General features: G+C 46.3%; 1 protein-coding gene across 2 annotated transcripts in view; it reads left to right on the forward strand.

Moving 5' to 3' along the window:
- Nucleotides 1-20,832, forward strand: part of SUCLG1 (succinate-CoA ligase GDP/ADP-forming subunit alpha) — a 31,724-nt gene extending 10,892 nt beyond the window's left edge. For both annotated transcript variants that reach the window (XM_083367391.1, XM_083367392.1), the window contains 6 exons: nt 5,193-5,405; nt 8,262-8,319; nt 10,813-10,896; nt 15,345-15,496; nt 18,032-18,220; nt 19,700-20,832. In XM_083367391.1, the coding sequence (XP_083223517.1) occupies nt 5,193-5,405; nt 8,262-8,319; nt 10,813-10,896; nt 15,345-15,496; nt 18,032-18,220; nt 19,700-19,726 (723 nt within the window). In that variant the 3' untranslated portion in view covers nt 19,727-20,832. The remainder of the gene's footprint in view (nt 1-5,192; nt 5,406-8,261; nt 8,320-10,812; nt 10,897-15,344; nt 15,497-18,031; nt 18,221-19,699) is intronic.
- The last annotated feature ends 1,016 nt before the right edge of the window (nt 20,833-21,848 follow it).

A 21,848-nucleotide genomic window follows, 5' to 3' on the forward strand; every position in this document is an offset into this window, starting at 1 on the left:
AAGATAGTTTTCACCTGCCTAGTCCCTAACTTAAATTTCTGAGTTTTTGTGCGCGCTCTCTGTCCCTCTCCCTCCCTCCCTCCCTCCCTCCCTCCCTTCTCTCTCTCTCTCTCTCTCTCTCTCTCTCTCTCTCTCTCTCTCTCTCTCTCTCTCTCTCTCTCTCTCTCTCCTCTCTCTCTCCTCTCTTTCTCCCTCTCTCTTCTCTCACTTCTCTCTCTTCTCTCTCTTTCTCCCTCTCTCTTCTCTCTCTTTCCTCTCTGGCCCCCCACAAAGCCTCAGAAAGAAGGACAGTAGCACCTTTTCAGCATGACTTATCATCTTTAGATTTCCCTGTCATTTGTAATCTTCGAGCAGATTTCATAAACAAAAATATCCATTCTTCTTTGTCTTGGTTTCATTACAGCCGATTCATTTGTTAATTGGTTCGTGGACCTTTTTAAAAAGACAATTGCTTGTTTCATACGCCTGTTAACAACAATAACCTGCATTTTACTTGGTTTTTCTTTTTTAACCATCAGGGTAGGAATAAAATGGGGAAGAGTGGGTAGGAGGCGATTAAACTGAAATGTAAGTTTGTCAAGGTGCGTACCAAGAATATTTCCCAACAGAGTGAGGAGTGTGTTGTTCACTCGGAATTTTTTTAGCTCCTCGGGTTGTTGCAGAACCAGTCTCAAGAATAAAAAGTGGGCAGAGCGTCTAATTCTCAATCCTGCCAAGACTGAGTGGCTGTGCATACCGGCATCTCGGGCTAACCAAAGCATTCCACCTTTAACGATGGGGATGAGGTGTTACCGCCCGTTGATAGGGCTCGCAACTTGGGCGTCCTCCTTGACTCCCGGCTCAATTTTGAAGATCATATAGGAGCCATGACCAGGGGGGATTTTGCCCAGGTTCGCCTGATGCGCCAGTTGCGACTCTACCTGGACTGAGATGCCCTATGCACAGTCACTCATGCGCTCGTGACCTCCCGTTTAGACTACTGCAACACTCTCTACATGGGGCTGCCCTTGAGGACCACTTGGAGGCTTCAGCTGGTGCAGAATGCGGCCGCGCGAGTTGTGATGGGGGTTTCCCGATACTCCCATGTAACACCTCTCCTCCGCGAGCTGCATTGGCTTCTGGTTGCCCTCCAGGTGAGATTCAAGGTGCTGGTGATGACCTATAAAGCCCTAAATGGCTTGGGTCTGGGATATCTGAGGGAACACCCGCTGCCGGCATCGTTCCCTTCGTCCAGTGCGCTCCCACAGGGAGGGTCTTCTCAGGGTGCCGCCGGTAAAAGATTGCCGGCGGGTAACACCCAGGGGGAGGGCCTTCTCAGTGGGTGCGCCTGCCCTCTGGAACCAGCTCCCCGTGGAGCTGAGGACTGCCCTCGACCTCCGTTCATTCCGCCGGGACCTGAAGATCTGGCTCTTCGAGCTCTCTGGCCCAGGCTGAGAATTTTAATTTTAATTTTAATTGGGGTTTTTTACTTTTTCAGGGACTGTTATAATCTTTTTAATTGTTTTTAACTTTTGTATTTCTTGTTTTAATTACCCTGTTAACCGCCCTGAGTCCTTCAGGAAAGGGCGGTATACAAATCCAATTAAATCAATAAATAAATAATTCTATAATTACACCCTCCTAACTTGGAATTGGTTGCTCAGATTTTAACAGGGCCGTGTGAAACATTCAGAAGAGCGCTTTGCAAGATAAGGTTAACATGAATCAAATTGTTCAAGCAGCCACATCTTTTGCAAAGCTCTTGGGCTGGTTTGACCCCACCCCTGCAGCTTTCTTTGCCCATGTGTGCCAACACAGCCACTTGTCCCTTGCGTGCAGAGGTGGATGCTGAGAGCCAGAGATGGCTTTTAAAGCAGCTGTGTGAATTTCAAAGATGCAGCTACTTTAATGATACAAAAAAAGAGGTATTTTGCTTGCAAGACATTACGAGCCGTTTCCTTCAAACACTTTCCAGACCCCTAGATTTGCAGGAAGCCTTCACATTACGTTCTGTTTGGTCCTAAAAAAGTTGGTAGATCAATTTTTTTCCCCCCAACATAATGTTCTCTGTTGCTTTTAACACTCCTAATTCCGTGATGTCTGTGATGCTTTCTGAGGGTGGCGTATGCTGTATATGCAAGAGGATACCTATTGCACAGGATTTAGAGGCAAAAGATTGCACGATCACCAACGCTGCGTTTCAGATCAAGAAGTATTCGCGCAGTGCTTCTTGATCTGAACCTTGGGAGATTTGTCATTTCCTAACACGATGGAACAAGGGCAGTTAATATACAGTAGTGGCCAAAATTGTGGAAACCTTTTGGGAAAATTGTACAGTAGAAATGTCACCTTTGGTTAAGTTTCCACCAATTTTTCTTCTAATTTCTTCATAACTGTAGCCTTGTTCACTCAATAATACTATTTTACATTGCTTTCTGGGTGACCAGTCAACTCTTTGCACCATTGCTTTAATTTTATTACGTTTTACAAGCTCACTAAATGAAAGAATGCAAAAAAACCCCCCAACCAACTTGATAGCGATCACATCACACACTGACAAATGTCCTCCTCTCGGCTTCAATACATCACATCGATAACCGCATCCTGCTGTGATCTGATTGGCTCATTGCCAGAACAAGATGACACCCGATTGGCTCTCTCAACACTCGTGCTCATTGGCTACAATCAGAGGAAGGAAAGCTACCTGATATACAACCTCAGCAAGTTGTGCTTCCTTTTTCTGGTTAGTTGGCTATAACTTTTCCTAGAATACAGCACAGATAATCGAACAAACTTTGTTGCATTACGTTCTTGATTAAATTATCTTTTCATTGATAATTATGGCACTACTCCAAAAAAAAAGGGTGGTGTTATTAGCCATCACACCTCCAAAACACACTTTCCCCAAAACGTTTCCACAGTTTTGGCCACTACCTGGTGGTGCGGTGGTTAGATTGCAGTACTGCAGGCTAACTCTGTCCATAGTCTGGAGTTCGATCTGACAGGCTCCACTTCCATCCTTCCGAGGTCAATAAAACGAGGACCCAGATTTTTGGAGACAATATGCTGACGTAAACCACCCAGAGAGGGCTGTAAAGCACTATGGGGCTGTATACTGTATAGGTTTAATTGCTATTGCTATAACCAAAAGACTGGCCTGGGTCAATCATGTCACGCCATATGCCAGCTGGTGAATCTAGTCCAGGGGTAGGCAACCTTGGCTCCTTTATGACTCGTGGACTTCAACTCCCAGAATTCCTGAGTCAGCATGGCTCAGCTTGGAAACCTCTCCCTTTCCCCTCAGCGTGGCTGGCTCAGGAATTCTGGAAGTTGAAGTCCACCAGTCATAAAGCGGCCTAGGCCTAGGCCAGAGGTAGGCAACCTTGGTTCTTTTATGACTGGTGGACTTCAACTCCCAGAATTCTTGAGCCAACATGGGGGAACTATGGCCCCTTCATGACTCGTGGACTTCAACTCCCAGAATTCCTGAGTCATCATGGCTCAGCTTGGAAACCTCTCCTTTTCCCCTCAGCATGGCTGGCTCAGGAATTCTGGGAGTTGAAGTCCACGAGTCATAAAAGAGCCAAGGTTGCCTACCCCTGGTCTAGTCATTGGGATCTCTAAACAAGACAAGCGATCATCTCATCTATATCTTTACAAGAAGATCTTCCACTTGTATGTTTTTGTCCCTATTCTTTCCTACTCTGGGATAGACAAGTTTTGAATAAGGTTGCCTTCCATAATGTACCCACCTGTTTTATGCCCGCCCCTATCTGGGTCAGCTTCCTTCCCCACGGCATCTTGCAAGCATGTTTTGAGCATGGCCACGTAGCTAAACTATCTGAAAATTAGAAACTCTGATATCTTTCGAGGAAGGTTGGGTGTCCAACCTTCCAGCTTTTAACACTTGCGGACCTCAACTCCCAGAATTGCCCAGGAAAAATGGCTGGCTAGGAAATTTTGATAGTTGGAAGTCCACAAGTCTTCAAGTTTCCAGCGTCGGACATTTCAGCAGTTTTAAAGGCCCTCGACACAGGCAGTAAACTAATAAATGCTCTCATCGGCATCCCACAACAGATAAAGACAATTGTTGATCTTAAAAGAGTCATGCAAGTGTGATGGGCAGTATAGAGGTTTGATAGATAAAGTGAGGGCCAGCTTGGTGGAATGGTTAAGGTGCTGGCCTTGAAACCAGGAGACAGCGAGTTCTAGTCCCACCTTAGGCGTGGAAGCTGGCTAGGTGACTTTGGGCCAATCACCAGGAGACGGCGAGTTCTAGTCCCGACTTAGCCACGAAAGCTGGCTGTGGGTGACTTTGGACCAATCACCAGCAGACGGTGAGTTCTAGTCCTCCCTTATACATGAAAACCAGCTGAATGACTTTGGGCAAGTCATCAGGAGATGGTGAGTTGTAGTCCTGACTTAGCCACGAAAGCTGGCTAGCTGGCCTCGGGCCAATCACTAAGGGACTGAAATACTTCTGATATTCCAGCACTTCCATTTTCTTTTTAAGTTTGGAAGTATTTCAGAATCCTTTCTTCTCTAAGTCCCTTTTTTTTTTAAAAAAAGATTCCATTGTCCCTTAAAACAGTGGTCCCCGACCTTTCCATCTTTGCAATCTGGGGGGGGAGGGGAGGGGAGAGAGGATGCTTCCGCAGCCCGGTTCTGACGGTCCGTGGCTTGGTACAGGACCGCAGCTCGGGGGTTGTGGACCCCTGCCTTAGAGCAGCGGTCCCCAACCCTTTGGGGCACCAGGGACCGGTTCTGTGGAGAGAGGTTTTTCCACGGACCGGAGAGTGCGTGGTTTTGTGTCCTGCCTGCATCCTGCAGATGGGGCTTTGCTTGTTTGTGCGGACCGGTTGCTGGCATGCCGCAGCCCGGTACCGGTCCGCAAACCGGGGGTTGGGGACCCCTGCCTTAGAGCACTTAATCTACGCTGGAGAATTGCTTTCGGGATTTAAACACACCGTAAAATGCACGTGGGCCACGTACTTTACTGACCAGCTCTTTGCCAGTGGGTTGGTGGCCCAAACGTGCCAAATGGACTTAAGCCGGTGGGAGGGGAAGGAGGGGGTCAGGCCTGCTGCGGCATTATTTCAAGGAGGTGTTAAAGCAGAATGCGAATGTCTAATGCCAGATGTGTTCTTGCAGCATGCCGACTGCCTGACCGGAACAAGTGATTTTTTTTTTAAAACAGTGTGTTTGGATCGTAGGCTAAAGTAAAAACGGGAGCTACCGCCTCAGCCATATACGTGCCGCCGCCCTTCGCTGCCGCCGCCATCCACGAAGCCATTGACGCGGAAATCTCCCTTGTTGTGTGCATTACAGAAGGTATTCCCCAGCAAGACATGGTGCGCGTCAAGCACCGGTTGCTTCGCCAGGACAAGACTCGGCTGGTCGGCCCCAATTGCCCGGGAGTCATCAATGTAAGGGGGGGGGAGGCAAGGAAGCTTAAATAAGGGTGCTTGGGATACAGTAGAAGCCGGCGGGTGCTTCTGCCGTGAGATTGGTCGCCTGATGCCAGCTTAAGTGAGGTAGTAAAGGCATCGGAGTAGAACTCAGGGCCCACCCTCAGCCGTGGAATCATGAAGGTTGACGTCCTCTCCCTCCCTCCCTCCCGCTTCTCTCTCTCCCCGCTCTCCTTTCTTCTTCCTGTCCCTCTCTCTTCTCCCCTCTCCCTGTTCCTTGTCCCTTTTAACCTCCCTTTTCCCCTTCCCTCTTCCTTCTCCCCTCCCCTCCCCTTTCATCTCCCTCTCCCCTCCCCCTTTACCTGTCCTTCTCCCTTCTCCTCTCTCCCTCCTCCTTTGTCCCTTCTCCCTCTCCTCCTCCCCTCTCTCTTTCCCCTCCCCTTCTCTCCTCCCCTTCTGCTTCCTCCCTCTCTCCCTCTTCCTTGTCCCTTGTCCCTTCTCCCTCCTCCTCCCCTCTCTCTTTCCCCTCCCCTTCTCTCCTCCCCTCCCTCCCTTGTCCCTCTTCTCTTCCCTTCTCCCTTTCCCCTCCCCTTCTCTCCCTTCCCCCCTCCCTCCCTCTTCCTTGTCCCTTCTCCCTCTCCTCCTCCCCTCTTTCCCCTCCCCTTCTCTCCTCCCCTCCCTCCCTTGTCCCTCTTCGCTTCCCCTCTCCCTTTCCCCTCCCCTTCTCTCCCTTCCCCCCTCCCTCCCTCTTCCTTGTCCCTTCTCCCTCTCCTCCTCCCCTCTTTCCCCTCCCCTTCTCTCCTCCCCTCCCTCCCTTGTCTCTCTTCTCTTCCCCTCTCCCTTTCCCCTCTCCTTCTCTCCCTTCCCCCCTCCCTCTTCCTTGTCTTCTCCCTCTCCTCCTCCCCTCTTTCCCCTCCCCTTCTCCCCTCCTTCCCTCCATCTTCCTTGTCACTTCTCCCTCTCCTCCCCTCTCCCTTTCCCCTCCCCTTCTCTCTCCCTTCCCCCTCCCTCTTCCTTCTCCCTTGTCCCTTCTCCCTCTCCTCCTTCATCTCTTTCCCCTCCCCTTCTCCTCCCCTCCCTCCCTCTTCCTTGTCCCTCCCCTCCCCTCTCCCTTTCCCTTCCCGTTCTCTCTCCTCCCTCTTCCTTTCCCTTCTCCCTCTCCTCCTCCCCTCTACCTTTCTCCTCCCCTTCTCTCTCCCTTCTCCCCTCCCTCCCTCTTCCTTGTCCCTCTCCTCCTCCCCTCTCCCTTTCCCCTCCCTCTTTCCCTCTCATCCCTCTTCCACTCCCCTTGCCCCTCCATCTCCCCTTCCCTCTCCCCTCCCCTCCTATCCTCTTTTCTCTCCATCCCTTCTCCTTTTCCCTCCTCTCTTTTTCCCTCCCCTCCCCTCTGTCCCCTCCCCTCCATGCTCCCCCACCTGGCTGCAATCCAGTGCCTCCCCCTGGCTCAGATAAGTCTGCCCCTGTGTCCTCCATCGCAGGCTTCTTTTCTCCCCTTCCCTCCCCCCCATCTCCTCCCTCCATGCTCCCCTATCTTGCTGGCTCAGATCACCCTCTCAGCCCTTCAAGGGTTCTGTTATGAGGATAAGGTGAAGGGCGGCTTGAAATGAAGAAAAAAGTATAATATGAATCTTTTAAATCATGGCTATGCCAGTCTGCCCTTTGCAGGCTGGGTGGCTGTGATTCCTGGGTGGCTGTGATTCGATTCCGGTCCTTTTCACCTTCAGCCTATAATCTTGTTTCCCAGCTTGGCCTGGGGAAACTGAAATTCAAAACTCCAATTAGCTACCAGAGTGTCATTTGTTCGCCCAGGCTACGTTGACAGCACTGTTCAGACCACGGAAGATGGAGTGTGTTTTATAAACCAGCATTTCCCAAGCTGTGCTTTCTGGAACTTTTTGCACTGCATAAGCGAGTTCGTTAATTATAATAAAATGTTCTTGGGGGAAAAAAAAAGCTTGATTAGCACCACGTACACGGGTGGACAGTCAGTGAAAAAAAAATCAAAACGCCAGAGATTCTGTAGCAAATGCCTGGGAAATCCTGAAGCCTTAACAAAGAGACGCTTTGTATTTCTAGAAAGCACACCACAGTGGGTTTTGAATAACTTGTGCGACTTTTTTTATTTAAAAAAAGACCTACCGTATTTTCCGGAGTATAAGACGACTTTTTAACCCATGAAAATCATCTCAAAAGTTGGGGGGTCGTCTTATACGCCCAGTCGTCTTATACGCCGGAAAATCAGTCGTCTTATACGCCGGAAAATTTTCAAGATTTTTCGTCTTATACGCCGGAAAATCAGCGAGCCCGGGAAGGCACGCCCTCTCCTCTCACTGTGGAGGAAGCAGGGCAGGCTGGCGTCTGGCGGGAGCCGGCAGGGCAGTCTTGCACACGCGTAGCCGGAGTGCGCGCGTGTGCAGGACTGCCCTGCCGGCTTTCGCCCGACGCTCTTCCCTCTTGAGGCAGCATCCCCAAGGACTCCTTAGGAGCCGGGGAGCGATGCTGCCTCAAGAGGGAAGAGCGTCGGGCGGGAGCCGGCAGGGCAGTCCTGCACACGCACGCACTCCCCGGCTGCTAAGGAGTGCTCCTTAACAGCGGGGAGCGCGCACGTGCGCAGGTCTGCCCTGCCGGCTCCCGCCAGACGCCAGCCTGCCCTGCTTCCTCCACAGTGAGAGGGAAGGGCGTGCCTTCCCGGGCTCGCTGATTTTCCGGCGTATAAGACGAAAAATCTTGAAAATCATCTCAAAAGTTGGGGGGTCGTATTATATGCCCAGTTGTCTTATACGCCCAGTCGTCTTATACGCCGGAAAATACGGTAAATCAAATCTGATCAAGTTTTTGGGTTCTATTCTGTTTTGTTTTGTTTTGTTTTTTTAGCCTGGAGCATGTAAAATTGGTATCATGCCTGGCCACATTCACAAGAAAGGAAGAATCGGTAAGTTCTGGAAAAAAAAGATAACAAGCTGCATGGGTTGTACATTTGAATTAACATCCGTATCTTAAAAATGCAGGGGGATAAATTCTACATAAATGAAACTGGACATCAGTTGATTAAGTTGATTTACCTAGCCCAGGGGTAGGCAACCTCGGCTCTTTTATGACTCAAGGACTTCAACTCCCAGAATTCCTGAGCCAGCACGGCTCAGCTTGGAAACCTCTCCCTTTTCCCTCAGCGTGGCTGGCTCAGGAATTCTGGGAGTTGAAGTCCACGAGTCATAAAAGAGCCAAGGTTGCCTACCCCTGGTTCTAAGTCGGGGACTTTCTGTATTAAATACAGTAGGGTGAATTATGCTGCCTCTTAGTGGGCAGAATGAGGATGCAAGAGATTTTACTAAATTATAGAATAGACTAGAGTACAATAGAATAGAATAGAATAGAATAGAATAGAATAGAATAGAATAGAATAGAATAGAATAGAATAGAATAGAATAGAATAGAATAGAATAGAATAGAATAGAATTAATAATAGAATAGAATAGAATAGAATAGAATAGAATAGAATAGAATAGAATAGAATAGAATTAATAGAATAGGATAGAATAGAATAGAATACAATACAATACAATACAATACAATACAATAGAAATACAATAGAAATACAATAGAAATAGAATGCAGAATAGAATAGAATGGAATAGAAATAGAAATAATACAAATAGAAATAATAGGAATAGAATAGAATAGAAATAGAAATAATAGAAATAGGAATAGAATAGAATAGAATAGAAATAGAATGCAGAATAGAATAGAATAGAATAGAAATAGAAATAATAGGAATAGAATAGAATAGAATAGAATAGAATAGAATAGAATAGAATAGAATAGAATAGAATAGAATAGAATAGAATCTGGAAGGGACCTTGGAGGTCTTCTAGTCCAGCCCCCTGCTCAAGCAGGAGAACCTATACCATCTCAGACAGGTGACTGTCCAGCCTCTTCTTAAAAAGCTCCAGTGAAGGAGCGCCCATGATTTCTGGAGGCAAGCTGTTCCACTGGTTAATTTGACATCACTATTAGGAAGTTTCTCCTTAATTCCAGGTTGCTTCTCTCTTTGGTCAGTTTCCAACCATTGTTTCTTGTCCGGCCCTCTGGTGCCTTGGAAAATAAGTCGTTGTCCTCTTCTTTTTGGCAGCCCCTCAAAATACTGGAACACTGCTATTATGTTATCCCTGTTTCTTCTTTTCTTTAGACTAGCCAGACCCAAGTCCCGTAGTCGTTCTTCATATGTTTTAGTCTCCAGGCCTTGGATCATCTTAGTTGCTCTTCTCTGAATTTTTTCCAAACTCTCAACATCTTTTTTGTGACATGGTGACCAAAATTGGTTAGCAGTATTCCTGGTGTGGGTCTCGCTAAGGTTTTTTTTTCTTTCCCCCAGAGCTTTTTTACCATTTTTGCAAAGCTCCATTTGTTCAAGAATCTGCCAGGCGTATGTTGAATTTGAGTTAAAAAAAACACCTGCCACTGATATATATGTCTGTGGAGATTCTCGAGTCATCCAGGACAGCTGTCTCAAAGGTGCTCCTTTTTTTAATCTCCAAAAGGCAATTAGACTGTTTTTTTTTTTTCTTTTTTTAGACCGATAGGCAATTTATTTTTAAAAACGGTGCTTCCAGTCCCAACTGACCTGGAGATCTTCGCTCATGCCTGTTTGTCACAATGGGGTTTGCTGGGCTATTGTAGATTCATTGCGAATCTTAAATCCAGGTAGTCCTCGACGTACGACCACAATTGCGCACAGGGTTTATGTTGCTAAATGAGACGTTTGCTAAGTGAGTTTTGTCCCATTTTACGACATTTGTTAAGTGAATCGTTGCAGTTGTTAAGTCAGCCACACCGTTGTTAAGTGAATCTGGCTTCCCCCTTGGCTTTTCACGTCAGAAAGTTGCAAAGGACGGTCACGTTACCCCAGGACACTGCGACCGTAATAAGTATGAATTGTCCGAATGTAAATCACATGACCATGGAGATGCTACGATAGTCATAAGTGTGAAAAATGGTCATAAGCCACTCTTTTCGGTGATGTCGTAACTTTGAGTGGTCACTAAATGAATTGTTGTAAGTTGAGGACCATCTGTACAGCATTCTTACGCTGCGTGTACAGGAAGTCCTCAACTTACAACTGATCACTGAACTTCTTCCGAGAGACTCGGGAAAAATAACCTACCCTGTCTTCAAAGTTACGACCACCCCGTCACACACACACCACACACAAACACACAGTCACATGATTGCATTTCAGGCGCCTGGCAACCTGATCATCATTTGCAGTCTCCTCTGTCACCAGAAAGTCAAATTTCAAAGTCTGGCACAATGAAAATCCGTAAGAATAATTTTGAAAGAGGCTGATTCGTCCGTTGCGTTGTAGGGACTCTATAAACCAACGATCAGCCCGATATTTCATTCCCCCCATTTCATTTATTTTTCCCAGGTATTGTATCCAGATCTGGCACTTTGACCTACGAAGCTGTTCATCAAACAACTCAAGTCGGATTGGGACAATCCTTCTGTGTTGGTGGGTTTGAAAGAGGCTCACTTCATGTGTAAGACCACAAATATGATTGTAGAAACTACATAGAGACACGTCCCCTCTTCCCTTCCATCTTAAAAGTGTATTTTGCAGACAATGAAGACAAAATAAATAAATAAATAGCAATCTCAGGGAAGAATTCTGGTCATTGAGGGTGAACTCTGCAATGTCCCTAGGGCAGGGCTAGGCAATCGTGGCTCTTTTATGACTCGTGGACTTCAGCTCCCAGAATTCCTGAGCCAGCATGGTTCAGCTTAGAAACCTCTCCCTTTCCCCTCAGCATGGCTGGCTCAGGAATTCTGGGAATTGAAGTCCACGAGTCATAAAGCGGCCTAGGCCAGGGGTTAGGCAACCTTGGCTCTTTTATGATTTGTGGACTTCAACTCCCAGAATTCCTGAGCCAGCATGACTCAGCTTGGAAACCTCTCTGTTTTCCCTCAGCATGGCTGGCTCAGGAATTCTGGGAATTGTCCACGAGTCATCAAAGAGCCAAGGTTGCCTACCCCTGGTCTAGTCTAATGAAAAGAAGGAACTGGATAGGTCTAGTCCAGGGGTAGGCAACCTTGGCTCTTTGATGACTCGTGGACAATTCCCAGAATTCCTGAGCCAACACGGCTCAGTTTGGAAACCTCTCCCTTTCCCCTCAGCATGGCTGGCTCAGGAATTCTGGGAGTTGAAGTCCATGAGTCATAAAGCAGCCTAGTCCTAGTCCAGGGGTAGGCAACCTTGGCTCTTTTATGACTCGTGGACTTCAGTTCCCAGAATTCCTGAGCCAGCGTGGCTCAGCTTGGAAACCTCTCCCTTTCCCCTCAGCGTGGCTGGCTCAGGAATTCTGGGAGTTAAAGTCCACGAGTCATAAAACAGCCAAGGTGGCCTACCCCTGCCCTAGAGCGGCCTTTGGAGATTCTTAGTCATCCAGGTCACGGTTGTCCCAAAGGTGCTTTTCCAGGAGGCAATTGGACCTTCTAAGGAACCGAAGTGAAGAAGCTTCTTGAATGAGAAGCGCAACGTTTTCAGGGGAATTTTTTTTTTTTAAAAGTACAGTTGCCTTTTGGAAAAGCACCTTTTGGGATGCCCATAGATGCATTCACAAAATATTCTGACTATATTTCTATATAGTGACAGTGGAAGAACGGGTATCTTTCTGATTTGACTTCGTGATGAAGTGGTGTTTGAAGCCAGTTCTGAGGAAGAGCCATGTTAAAATTGTAGGGTTTCATTGAGCTATGGTGCTGGAGAAGACTCCTGCGAGTCCCTTGGACTGCAAGGCGATCAAACCGGTCAGTCCTAGAGGAGATCAACCCTGACTGCTCTTTAGAAGGCCAGATCCTGAAGCTAAAACTCAAATCCTTTGGCCACCTAATGAGAAGGAAGGACTCACTGGAGAAGAGCCTCATGCTGGGAAAGGTTGAGGGCAAGAGAAGAAGGGGACGACAGAGAATGAGGTGGCTGGATGGAGTCACTGAAGCAGGAGGCGTGAGCTTAAAGGGACTCCAGAAGATGGTAGAGGACAGGAAGGCCTGGAGGAACGTTGTCCATAGGGTCGCGATGGGTCGGACACGGCTTCGCAGCTAACAACAACAACATAGAGTTTGCTCCTGGTCCCTCTGTTTCTGAATAGAGGTTTCTAATTACAATCCTCAAGTATGCGAAGGTCTGTAGACCTTCAGGGTTGGAAGGGACCTCGGAGGTCTTCTAATCTACTCAGTCAGAAAAGCCTACACCCTTTCAGGCTAATGATTGTCCAGTCTCTTCTTAAAAACCTCCAGCGTTGGAGCACCCACAACTTCTGGAGGCAAGCTGTTCCACTGATTAATTATTCCCACTCTCAGGAAATTCCTCTCTAGTTCTAGTTGGCTTCTCTCCTTGATTAGTTTGCACCCGTTGCTTCTTGTCCTGAAACTGAAGCACTAAACTTTGGGCTTCTGGAACTGCTTTGCAATTCTCCTGCATGTAACCTACTACCGTGCAAAATTGCTCATGGGGGAATCAAATGACATAACTGACTACTATTTATAGGAGCAGGAAAGGCAGGCCTTTACCATGATTAAACCAGCTCCCTGCATTGCTCAGCGTGGTGATAAGACCGAGGACAGACTCTCGAATAGTCCAGGCAAAATGGTCTTGAGTGAATAATATAATAGTTTAGCAAAGGGTCAATTTATATTATAATGAATTTTGCAATTCCTGGTCATAGGCTTCCGGCACCCCTCTGTCGAGGTGAACGTAATCTATGTGTGATTAAGTTCTCTGAATAAATTGTCAGTTCAGCCAAAGAACCCCTTGTGTAGTTCATTTTTGCAGGTCAGAGTGAAATATTCTGGCTGTGAAAACAATGATTTCTGTTTTATTCTGTAATTCTCCTGCTTTCCTTTTGAGTTCCATTCTGTTTGTGTTCTGACTGGATTTTAAACTGCCTGGGCGTGTTTTCCTATATTTCCAAATTAACCTCATTGTACAGGGACGCGGTGGCTCAGTGGGTTAGGACGCTGAGCTTGTCGATCAGAAGGTTGGCGGTTTGGCGGGTCGAATCCCGAGTGCCGTGTAACAGAGTGAGCGCCTGTTACTCGTCCCAGCTTCTGCCAACCTAGCAGTTCGAAAGCACGCAAAAATGCAAGTAGGAAAATAGGGACCACTGCGGTGGGAAGGTAACAGCGTTCTGTGCGCCTTTGGCGTCTAGTCATGCCGGCCACATGACCACGGAGACGTCCTCGGACAAGCGCTGGCTCTTCGGCTTTGAAACGGAGATGAGCGCCGGCCCCTGGAGTTGGAAACGACTAGCATGCATGTGCGGGGGAACCTTTACCTTTTACAAATAAAATATACATTTCTACTTGCTAAAAACTGCTGGGGAACATTTCCAACAAACCAGGCACTTATTACCATCTTCGGTGGACATGCTCTGAAACCAAAATATTTTTGGTTAAGAATACATACATGGTTAGAGAAAATGACGAAAAAAACATGCAGAGTTTTAAGCCAGTGTTATTTTTGCTAGGCACAATTGTAGGAAATTATGAGAAAGACTGTATATATTTAATTTTGCATACATTAACTGCGGCAAGAATCGTATTAACTCAATATCGGAAAAATCAAGATCTACCAACGGAGGAAGTGTTAATTAAGAAAATCTTATTAGAGTGTGAAGAAATGGATAGATTGACATTGAAAATGAAAGAGAAAAAACACTGTTTATTTTAGAACATGGGATACCTTTTATCATTAGCTAGAAAAACAAGGTAGAGAGAAAAGGAACTTAATATGTATTAGCAAGCTAGGTATTGAAATATATATATATATATATAAGGTAAAGGTTCCCCCGCACATGCGTGCTAGTCGTTTCCAACTCTAGGGGCCGGTGCTCATCTCCGTTTCAAAGCCGAAGAGCCGGCGCTTGTCCGAGGACGTCTCCGTGGTCATGTGGCCGGCATGACTAGACTCTAAAGGCGCATGGAACGCCGTTACCTTCCCACTGTAGTGGTCCCTATTTTTCTACTTGCATTGTTATGTGCTTTCGAACTGCTAGGTTGGCAGAAGCTGGGATGAGTAACAGGCGCTCACTCTGCTACACGGCGCTCGGGATTCGACCTGCCAAACTGCCAACCTTCTGATCGACAAGCTCAGCATCCTAACCCACTGAGCCACCGCATCCCCCATATGTGTGTGTGTGTGTGTGTGTGTGTGTGCTTGTGTGTGCTTGTGTGTGTATGTATTTATGTATGTATGTATGTATGTATATGTATAAAACAGCTGGGGAACAGCAAGGGAAAAGGGCTTGGAAGATTTCCCATCTGTGTGATTGGGAATGTGTGTATTGCATACATGTAGTCCTTGACTTAGGACCACAATGGAATCCTAATATTTATGTGGCTAAGCGAGGCATTTGTTAACTGAGTTTTGCCCCATTTTACGACCTTCCTTGCCACAGTGAATTGCTGCAGTTGTTAAGTTAGTCACTCGGTTGTTAACTGAATCTGCCCTCCCCCCCCCGATTGATTTTGCTTGTCAGAAGGTCGCAAAAGGGGATCACAGGACCCCGGGACACTGCGACCGTCATAAATGCGAGCCAGTTGCCAAACAGCCCAATTTTGATCACATGACCCACCGGGACATGGCGACGGTCGTAAGCGTGAAAACAGTCAGAAGTCGCTGTTTTTCCCCCAATGCCGTTTGTGACTTCAAATGGTCTCTAAACAAACTGTTGTAAGGCGAGGACCAGCTGTGCTTATATTTTGCCAAAACGTGAAGGATCGGTAATTTTTTTTGCAAAAAAGCAGTTGAAAAAAAATCACAGTGGTCATTTAATGCTAAATGACTTTTGGCACCTTTACAAGAGTTGATCTTTCAGAGAAAGCCAACTCTTCAGTGGCTTCTGAATGCATAAGCTTGCCTCTTCCTGGCTTTTTAATGGAATTTTTCTTCTTTTTTTTTAGGGATTGGAGGAGACCCGTTTAATGGGACAAATTTTATTGACTGCCTGGATGTCTTCCTGAAGGATCCCCACACTAGCGGGATAATATTGATAGGGGAAATTGGCGGGAATGCCGAAGAAGATGCTGCGGACTTCCTGAGACAAAATAATTCTGTAAGCTGGAATGTTGTAAAAAAAAAAAATGTTCTGACCCCGAGGTGGAAATGTTCTGGTTACGAAAAGGAGGTGGAAGAAATTTGCTCGTTTAAAAGCCATTGGAATTGCATCCAAATACGTTTTTCCATTTGGGGAGTATTTTTATACCCCTGTATAGAAGGATGCCTGGAAAAAGTGTAATTCAGTCTGAAAATAATGCTTTCTTGCACACAATTTTCTGGAGAATAAAAGGACCGTCTTTTCTCCGTCCTTGGTGAGATTGATTCCCCTCTTCCCCCCTCCCTCCCTCCCTCCCTTCCTTCCTTCCTTCCTCCCTCCCTTCCCCCCTCTCTTCCCTCCCTCCCTCTCTTCTTCCTTCCATCCTTTCTTGCACACAATTTTCTGGAGAATAAAAGAACCGTCTTTTCTCCATGCTTGGTGAGGTTGATTCCCCTTTCCCTTCCTTCCTTCCTTCCTTCCTTCCTTCCTTCCTTCCTTCCTTCCTTCCTTCCTTCCTTCCTTCCTTCCTTCCTTCCTTCCTTCCTTCCTTCCCTCCCTCCCTCCCTCCCTCCCTCCCTCCCTCCCTCCCTCCCTCCCTCCTTCTTTGTTTTCCCTGCTACTTCTGCTCTTTTGTTTCGTGTCTTTAAAAGTCCTAACAAGTTGTTAAGCTGCCCAGAGCTGCTGTGAATCAGGTGACATATAAAGTTAAATGTATTATGATTGTGATTAGGGTTGGTCACACCGTCAGCCAGCAAACTGGCCTTTTGATTTATTCCGTTCGCGTTTTGACAGCTTGGCTGTTTGTTTATTTATTTATTAAGAAGACCGATAGGGCTGCCCAACTCATAGTGATTCCCGGCAGCTTACAAAGATAAAACCCCAGTAACAACAACAACAACAACACACACCCCCGGCTCTTTTGGCAACAACAATCAGACCAACCATTTGAGGCGCTCTGAGTCACTCTGGGATTCCTAGACCCCTTGGCAAAACCCCGTCTTCAGGACGTTGTGAAAGAGTGTCCAAGTTGGGGGGGGGGCTACCTGTTCTCTGCAGAGTTGTCCCAAAGGTGCTTTTTCAGGAGGCAAATTGACTTTCTGGTTTTTTTCTTTTGAAGACCTTTCGCTTCTCACCCAAGGAGCTTCCTCAGCTCTGACTGGATGGTGGGGGAATGGAAAGATTTATACTCCTTGCAGACAGCTGGTCATTTGCATCCTTTTAGAGAACCAATGAGGCCACCTGGAAGTTCATCTGTGTCCTCAGGGTGACCTGAGTGGTGCAAATGGGTGTGGAGCCTTCTTGGAGCTGCTGAAAGGACTGCGTTGTAGACTGGAGGTAGACGATAGAGAAACCTCCAAGTGGCCTCAACGACTCTCTAAAAGAAGAGTCTTGGATGAGAAGTGAAATGTCTTCTAAGAAAAACCAGAAAGTCCTGAAAAGGCCTCCTGGAAAAGCACCTTTGGGACAACCATGACCTGGATGACTGAGAAACTCCATAGACAATCTGCAGAGATGATGTTCCATAAGAAGGGAGCCACCACCGAGAAGGCCCAGACGGACCTCCTTAAGAGAGGGGACCGCTAACATCCTTTGTCTCACTCCTCAGGCAGATATGACTGGGAAAAGATGGTCCTTCAAATAACCTGGTCCCAAACCGTGCCTGAGCTGAGACCAGCTTATTTGAACGTTCTTCCAACTATAAAGGTAAAGGTAAAGGTTCCCCCACACATGCGTGCTAGTCGTTTCCAAATCTAGGGGCCGGTGCTCATCTCCGTTTCAATGCCGAAGAGCCAGCACTTGTCCGAGGACGTCTCCGTGGTCATGTGGCCGGCATGACTAGACGCCAAAGGCGCACGGAAAGCTGTTACCTTCCCACCGGAGTGGTCCCTATTTTTCTACTTGCATTTTTACGTGCTTTCGAACTGCTAGGTTGGCAGAAGCTGGGATGAGTAACAGGCGCTCACTGTGTTACGCGGCACTCGGGATTTGATCCGCCAAACTGCCGACCTTCTGATCGACAAGCTCAGCGCCCTAACCCACTGAGTCACCGCGTCCTTCCCTTCCAACTATGGCCTCCTGCAAATTTTCACGGCCTTCATTGCTCCACCTTTCTTGTCATCTGCTTTACCTTCAAAACAAAAGTGTGAAATAGCTAGCTAAAATAATTCAAAATTCTGCAGGTGTGAACATACATTTGGGAAGCCGCCGTTCCATCAGTAGCACTCACTTGGGCTCAGTTGGAACTCAGCACCGTTCAGGGGGCCACCCGGCGCCTGTTTCTGCCCTGGAATATCCTCAGCAAAAGCTGTTTTCTGTCTCCGCAGTTTAACTTTATGGGGTTTTCATGGCCTGCTTGTGCTCAGCAAAGCAGTTTTGCTCCAGTTTCTGCCCCCCCCATCGTGCTGAGAATCTCCAAGCTGCTGTTCTGGCATTCCTTTCTGAGAACTTAGAAGCATCCTTGACTCTCTGGCCGGGCCGTTGATTACGCTCCTTGGACCAATTGTATTTCTGCTTCTGCTTTCTGAAATGCACCTCTGTTTTTTTTTCCTCCAGGGTCCGAACTCCAAACCCGTGGTCTCGTTTATAGCTGGAGTCACTGCTCCTCCGGGCAGGAGAATGGGCCACGCAGGAGCCATCATTGCCGGTGGAAAAGGTGGAGCCAAAGAGAAGATTGCAGCCTTGCAGAAGGCCGGGGTCATTGTCAGTATGTCTCCAGCCCAGCTGGGATCCACGATCTACAAGGTCAGTCGAGCAGTTCTTGAAAACCTGGGCACACGAGGCTGCTTACTTGAGGAGTCCAGGCAGAACCCAAATCTCGGCCGTTGTGAAGGCTGCTCTTGTTTCTTTCTTAGGTGGGGTAAAAAAATGGACAGATGTGGAAATGTGTGTGCCTGCCCTTAGGCGATCGTGCCTTGTGGCTTTCCTGGCCTAGCTCCCGTTTCATGTTTCTTGCGAGGTTAAAATGAGGCCATTGTTACCTGCCAGGCTGATGTGGATGGATGGATAGATGATGATAGATATATAGATAGATAGATAGATAGATAGATAGATAGATAGATAGATAGATAGATAGATAGATAGATAGATGATAGATAGATAGATAACAATAAATAGGTAGATGACAGGTGATAAATAGGTAGTGCTAGGTAGGTAGATTAGATGAATAATAAATAGGTAGATGACAGATAGTAAATAGGTAGATGATAGGTTGGTAGGTAGGGAGATGATAGATAGATAGATAGATAGATAGATAGATAGATAGATAGATAGATAGATAGATAGATAGATAGATAGATGGCAATAGGTAGATGACAGGTGGTAAATAGGTAGTAGTAGGTAGGTAGATTAGATGGATAATAAATAGATGACAGATAATAGAAGATAGTGGTAGGTAGGTAGATTAGATAGATAATAAATAGGTAGATGACAGGTGATAAATAGATGATTGGTAGATAGATATAGATAATAAATAGGTAGATGATAGATTAGGTTGGTAGGTAGGTAGGTAGGTAGGTAGATAGATAGATAGATAGATAGATGATAGATAGATAGATAGATAGATAGATAGATGATAGATAGAAAATAGGTAGGTGATGGATTAGATAGGATAGACAGACAAACTTGTTAGCCTTTTCTGTTCTTTTATTCTTAGCTGCCCTTAGCACTCAGAAAATAAAGGGTCATTATGCAGAGTTACATTAAACACGCTGTGCAGCTTATCGATAATGGCTGTAGCCTTCCGGATCAGCTGCGAATTCACGTTTGCCAGCCTCAGTCCCCTGCAGTTCCACTCGCCTGCCTTCTTGTGAGTTCGGAGCATTTTTAACAAGGTGCTGTTTGCAAGCCAGGCCAGGCAGAGGCAGTCTGAGACAGAGAAGAGAAATAGGAAAGGAAGACGATTGGGAAGAATTTCTTGCCGCTTTGCTTGTTGTTATGCTCGTGTCAGAAGCACTGAGGCACTTCTGGGTTGGAAGGATTAGCCGGTGACATCACCGTTGCCCCGGGGATGCCCACTTGGGGGTTCCTTTTGTGCTTGGGGGTTCCTTTTGAGCTGGAGCAAAGGACAGGAGCTCACCCCATCCAGTGGCAACACCCAGGTCTCCAACGCGAGCTTGCTAACCTCAACTCAGCAACCTAATCACGTGAGCCACCATGTAGCTTTGGTTTTAAAAACCTCCTTTTTCTGTTTTTTTTTTCTTTTCCTTTTTCTTAATCCTCCAGGAGTTTGAGAAGAGGAAAATGCTATGAGAAAAGAATCTTTAAGAACGGTCGGGATGCCTCTTCAGAAATCACACGCTCTTCGCTTCCCTCCACGCCCTGTATTCTTCGCGTACTCCTGTTTTATTTGTCGGAATACAGCGGCGCTCCCGTCTTACAAAGTCAAATTTTAACGCCACCAGGTTTTGATTTCGGTGGGTTCTTGATTTCACACATGATTGTACGTTGATAGTCAATAAATCAATCTACTACTACTATTACTACTAAATTTGATTCTTTTTTGAAGCATGGGTGCACCTTTTTCCTTGCAATGCTTGCATTACGTAAACGGAATTTTCTTTTTTTCTTTTTTAGGAAAAAAAACACGGTACTGAGACTGTTTAGAGAAGTTTTACCGACGGGCTAAAATTTATACTTTAATATTGCTTTTCTCTTTGAGTTTGGGGATTTTATGCCTTGTATCTGGCTGGCGGATGTGCCTAACGCAGAAAGCTGTGCTTCTTGTGGTTTGATTCACCTATTAAGTCCTCCAAACAGTTTTTTTTTAAATATACTTTTTTTTCCTCAGCTATTTTCTTTCTTTCTTTCAAGGTGGTATTAAAATTCCGGGACAGAGTGAAGATTGAGGACTTAGTTGTGCTCGAGGTGAAACTGCAGGCGCCTGCGTGTGCCATTCGTATTTTGTACTGCTGTGTTATATTGAAGGTCCAGATTTTACAAAAGCATCTTTTTTATTTTAATCCAGATAACAGCAGTGCTTACTTTTTTTCAAAATAAATTTTTAACACCAGCACAGTTGATTTGGGTGGTTCTTAGGCAGGTAGGTGTAAAGTTCTTAACTCGTGAAATTTTCCTAAATGAATGTGGAAAAGAAATAGGAAAGGCTATTTTATATATATATATATCCGTGGACGAGGTATCTTGAAGAGTTTAAATAAAAGAAATGTGATGCTTTAGTTGAGCCAAGGCAGCCATGCTTCTGTTGGGTGTTACATGTCCTTAAATATTATGTAACAGTTTATTAAAATTTTGCATGTAGAATCCCAGTGTTCATTTCAGCGTGGAGACCAAACTCCACGTGTGTATATCATTCTTTTACTCATATCTTCTTCCATAATAAAACATTTTCCCATCCAGTTCTTTGAACTCCATCTTCCTGCTTTGTTTCTACATTAGAATCTTTGCCGATAGCCGGGCCAAAAAAGTAAAACGATTTTACATCACGTTCAGGGTTAAAAATGACTGAACGCTGCCTGTACCAAATGCTGTACAGGTAGAGTCCTTAAGTTACGACCGTCACAGAGCCTTCATATTGCAATCGTACGTCTTGCCCATCGTCAAAGCCTCAAAAGGTTTGAACGGTTTTTTTCCCCCCTTGTAAATTGTTAAGCAAACACTGCGGTCGTTAAGCCAACTCGTGGTTTGCTGTAAGCTGGTTTTGCCGAAGGCAGGAAGGCAATACCAGTTTACGACCAAAGCTGTCGTGAAATGTGGCCATGAGACCACGGGACACCGCAAACAGCTCAAAATGTGGCCTCGGTCGTGTGACTGACTGACCTTTGAATACAGATCATAAGAGCTGTGGTGGCACACTGGTTAATATTGCAGTATTGCAAAATGAGGACCCAGACAGTTGGGGGGTCCTGTAAACCAGTTAGGGCTGTAAAGCGCTGTGATGGGGGTAGATAAGTCTTAAGTCAGGGGTCTTCAAACTTGGCCCTTTTAGGACTTGTGGACTTCAACTCCCAGAATTCCTCAGCCAGCATACCTGGCTGAGGAATTCTGGGAGTTGAAGTCCACAAGTCCTAAAAGGGCCAAGTTTGAAGACCCCTGTCTTAAGTGCTATTGCTATAACTATTCAAGGAATCTCAGCTGGTGGAATCCAGAAGAGACTTCTCGTAGCTCCTACCCCCTGGAACATCTTGCCCCCCACTCACCTCCCAAGGTGAGGTTGATTCCACCCTCCTGACTTTTCATAAGACCCTTAAGTCCTGGCTCTGCCAAATGTCTTGAGGACCTCATGGGAGAGCCCCACCCTGGAGGAGGTTGACTTATCCCCCTCTCCTGATGTTCCACTTCCTTTCTTTGCTATCTTGGGTTTGACGATTTTATCAGCTATGTTATTTTATAAGGTAAGGTAACCTTTATTGTC

The sequence above is a fragment of the Vipera ursinii genome (genome assembly GCF_947247035.1).
Source record: "Vipera ursinii genome assembly, chromosome: 7".
In the NCBI taxonomy this organism is placed as follows: domain Eukaryota; kingdom Metazoa; phylum Chordata; class Lepidosauria; order Squamata; family Viperidae; genus Vipera; species Vipera ursinii.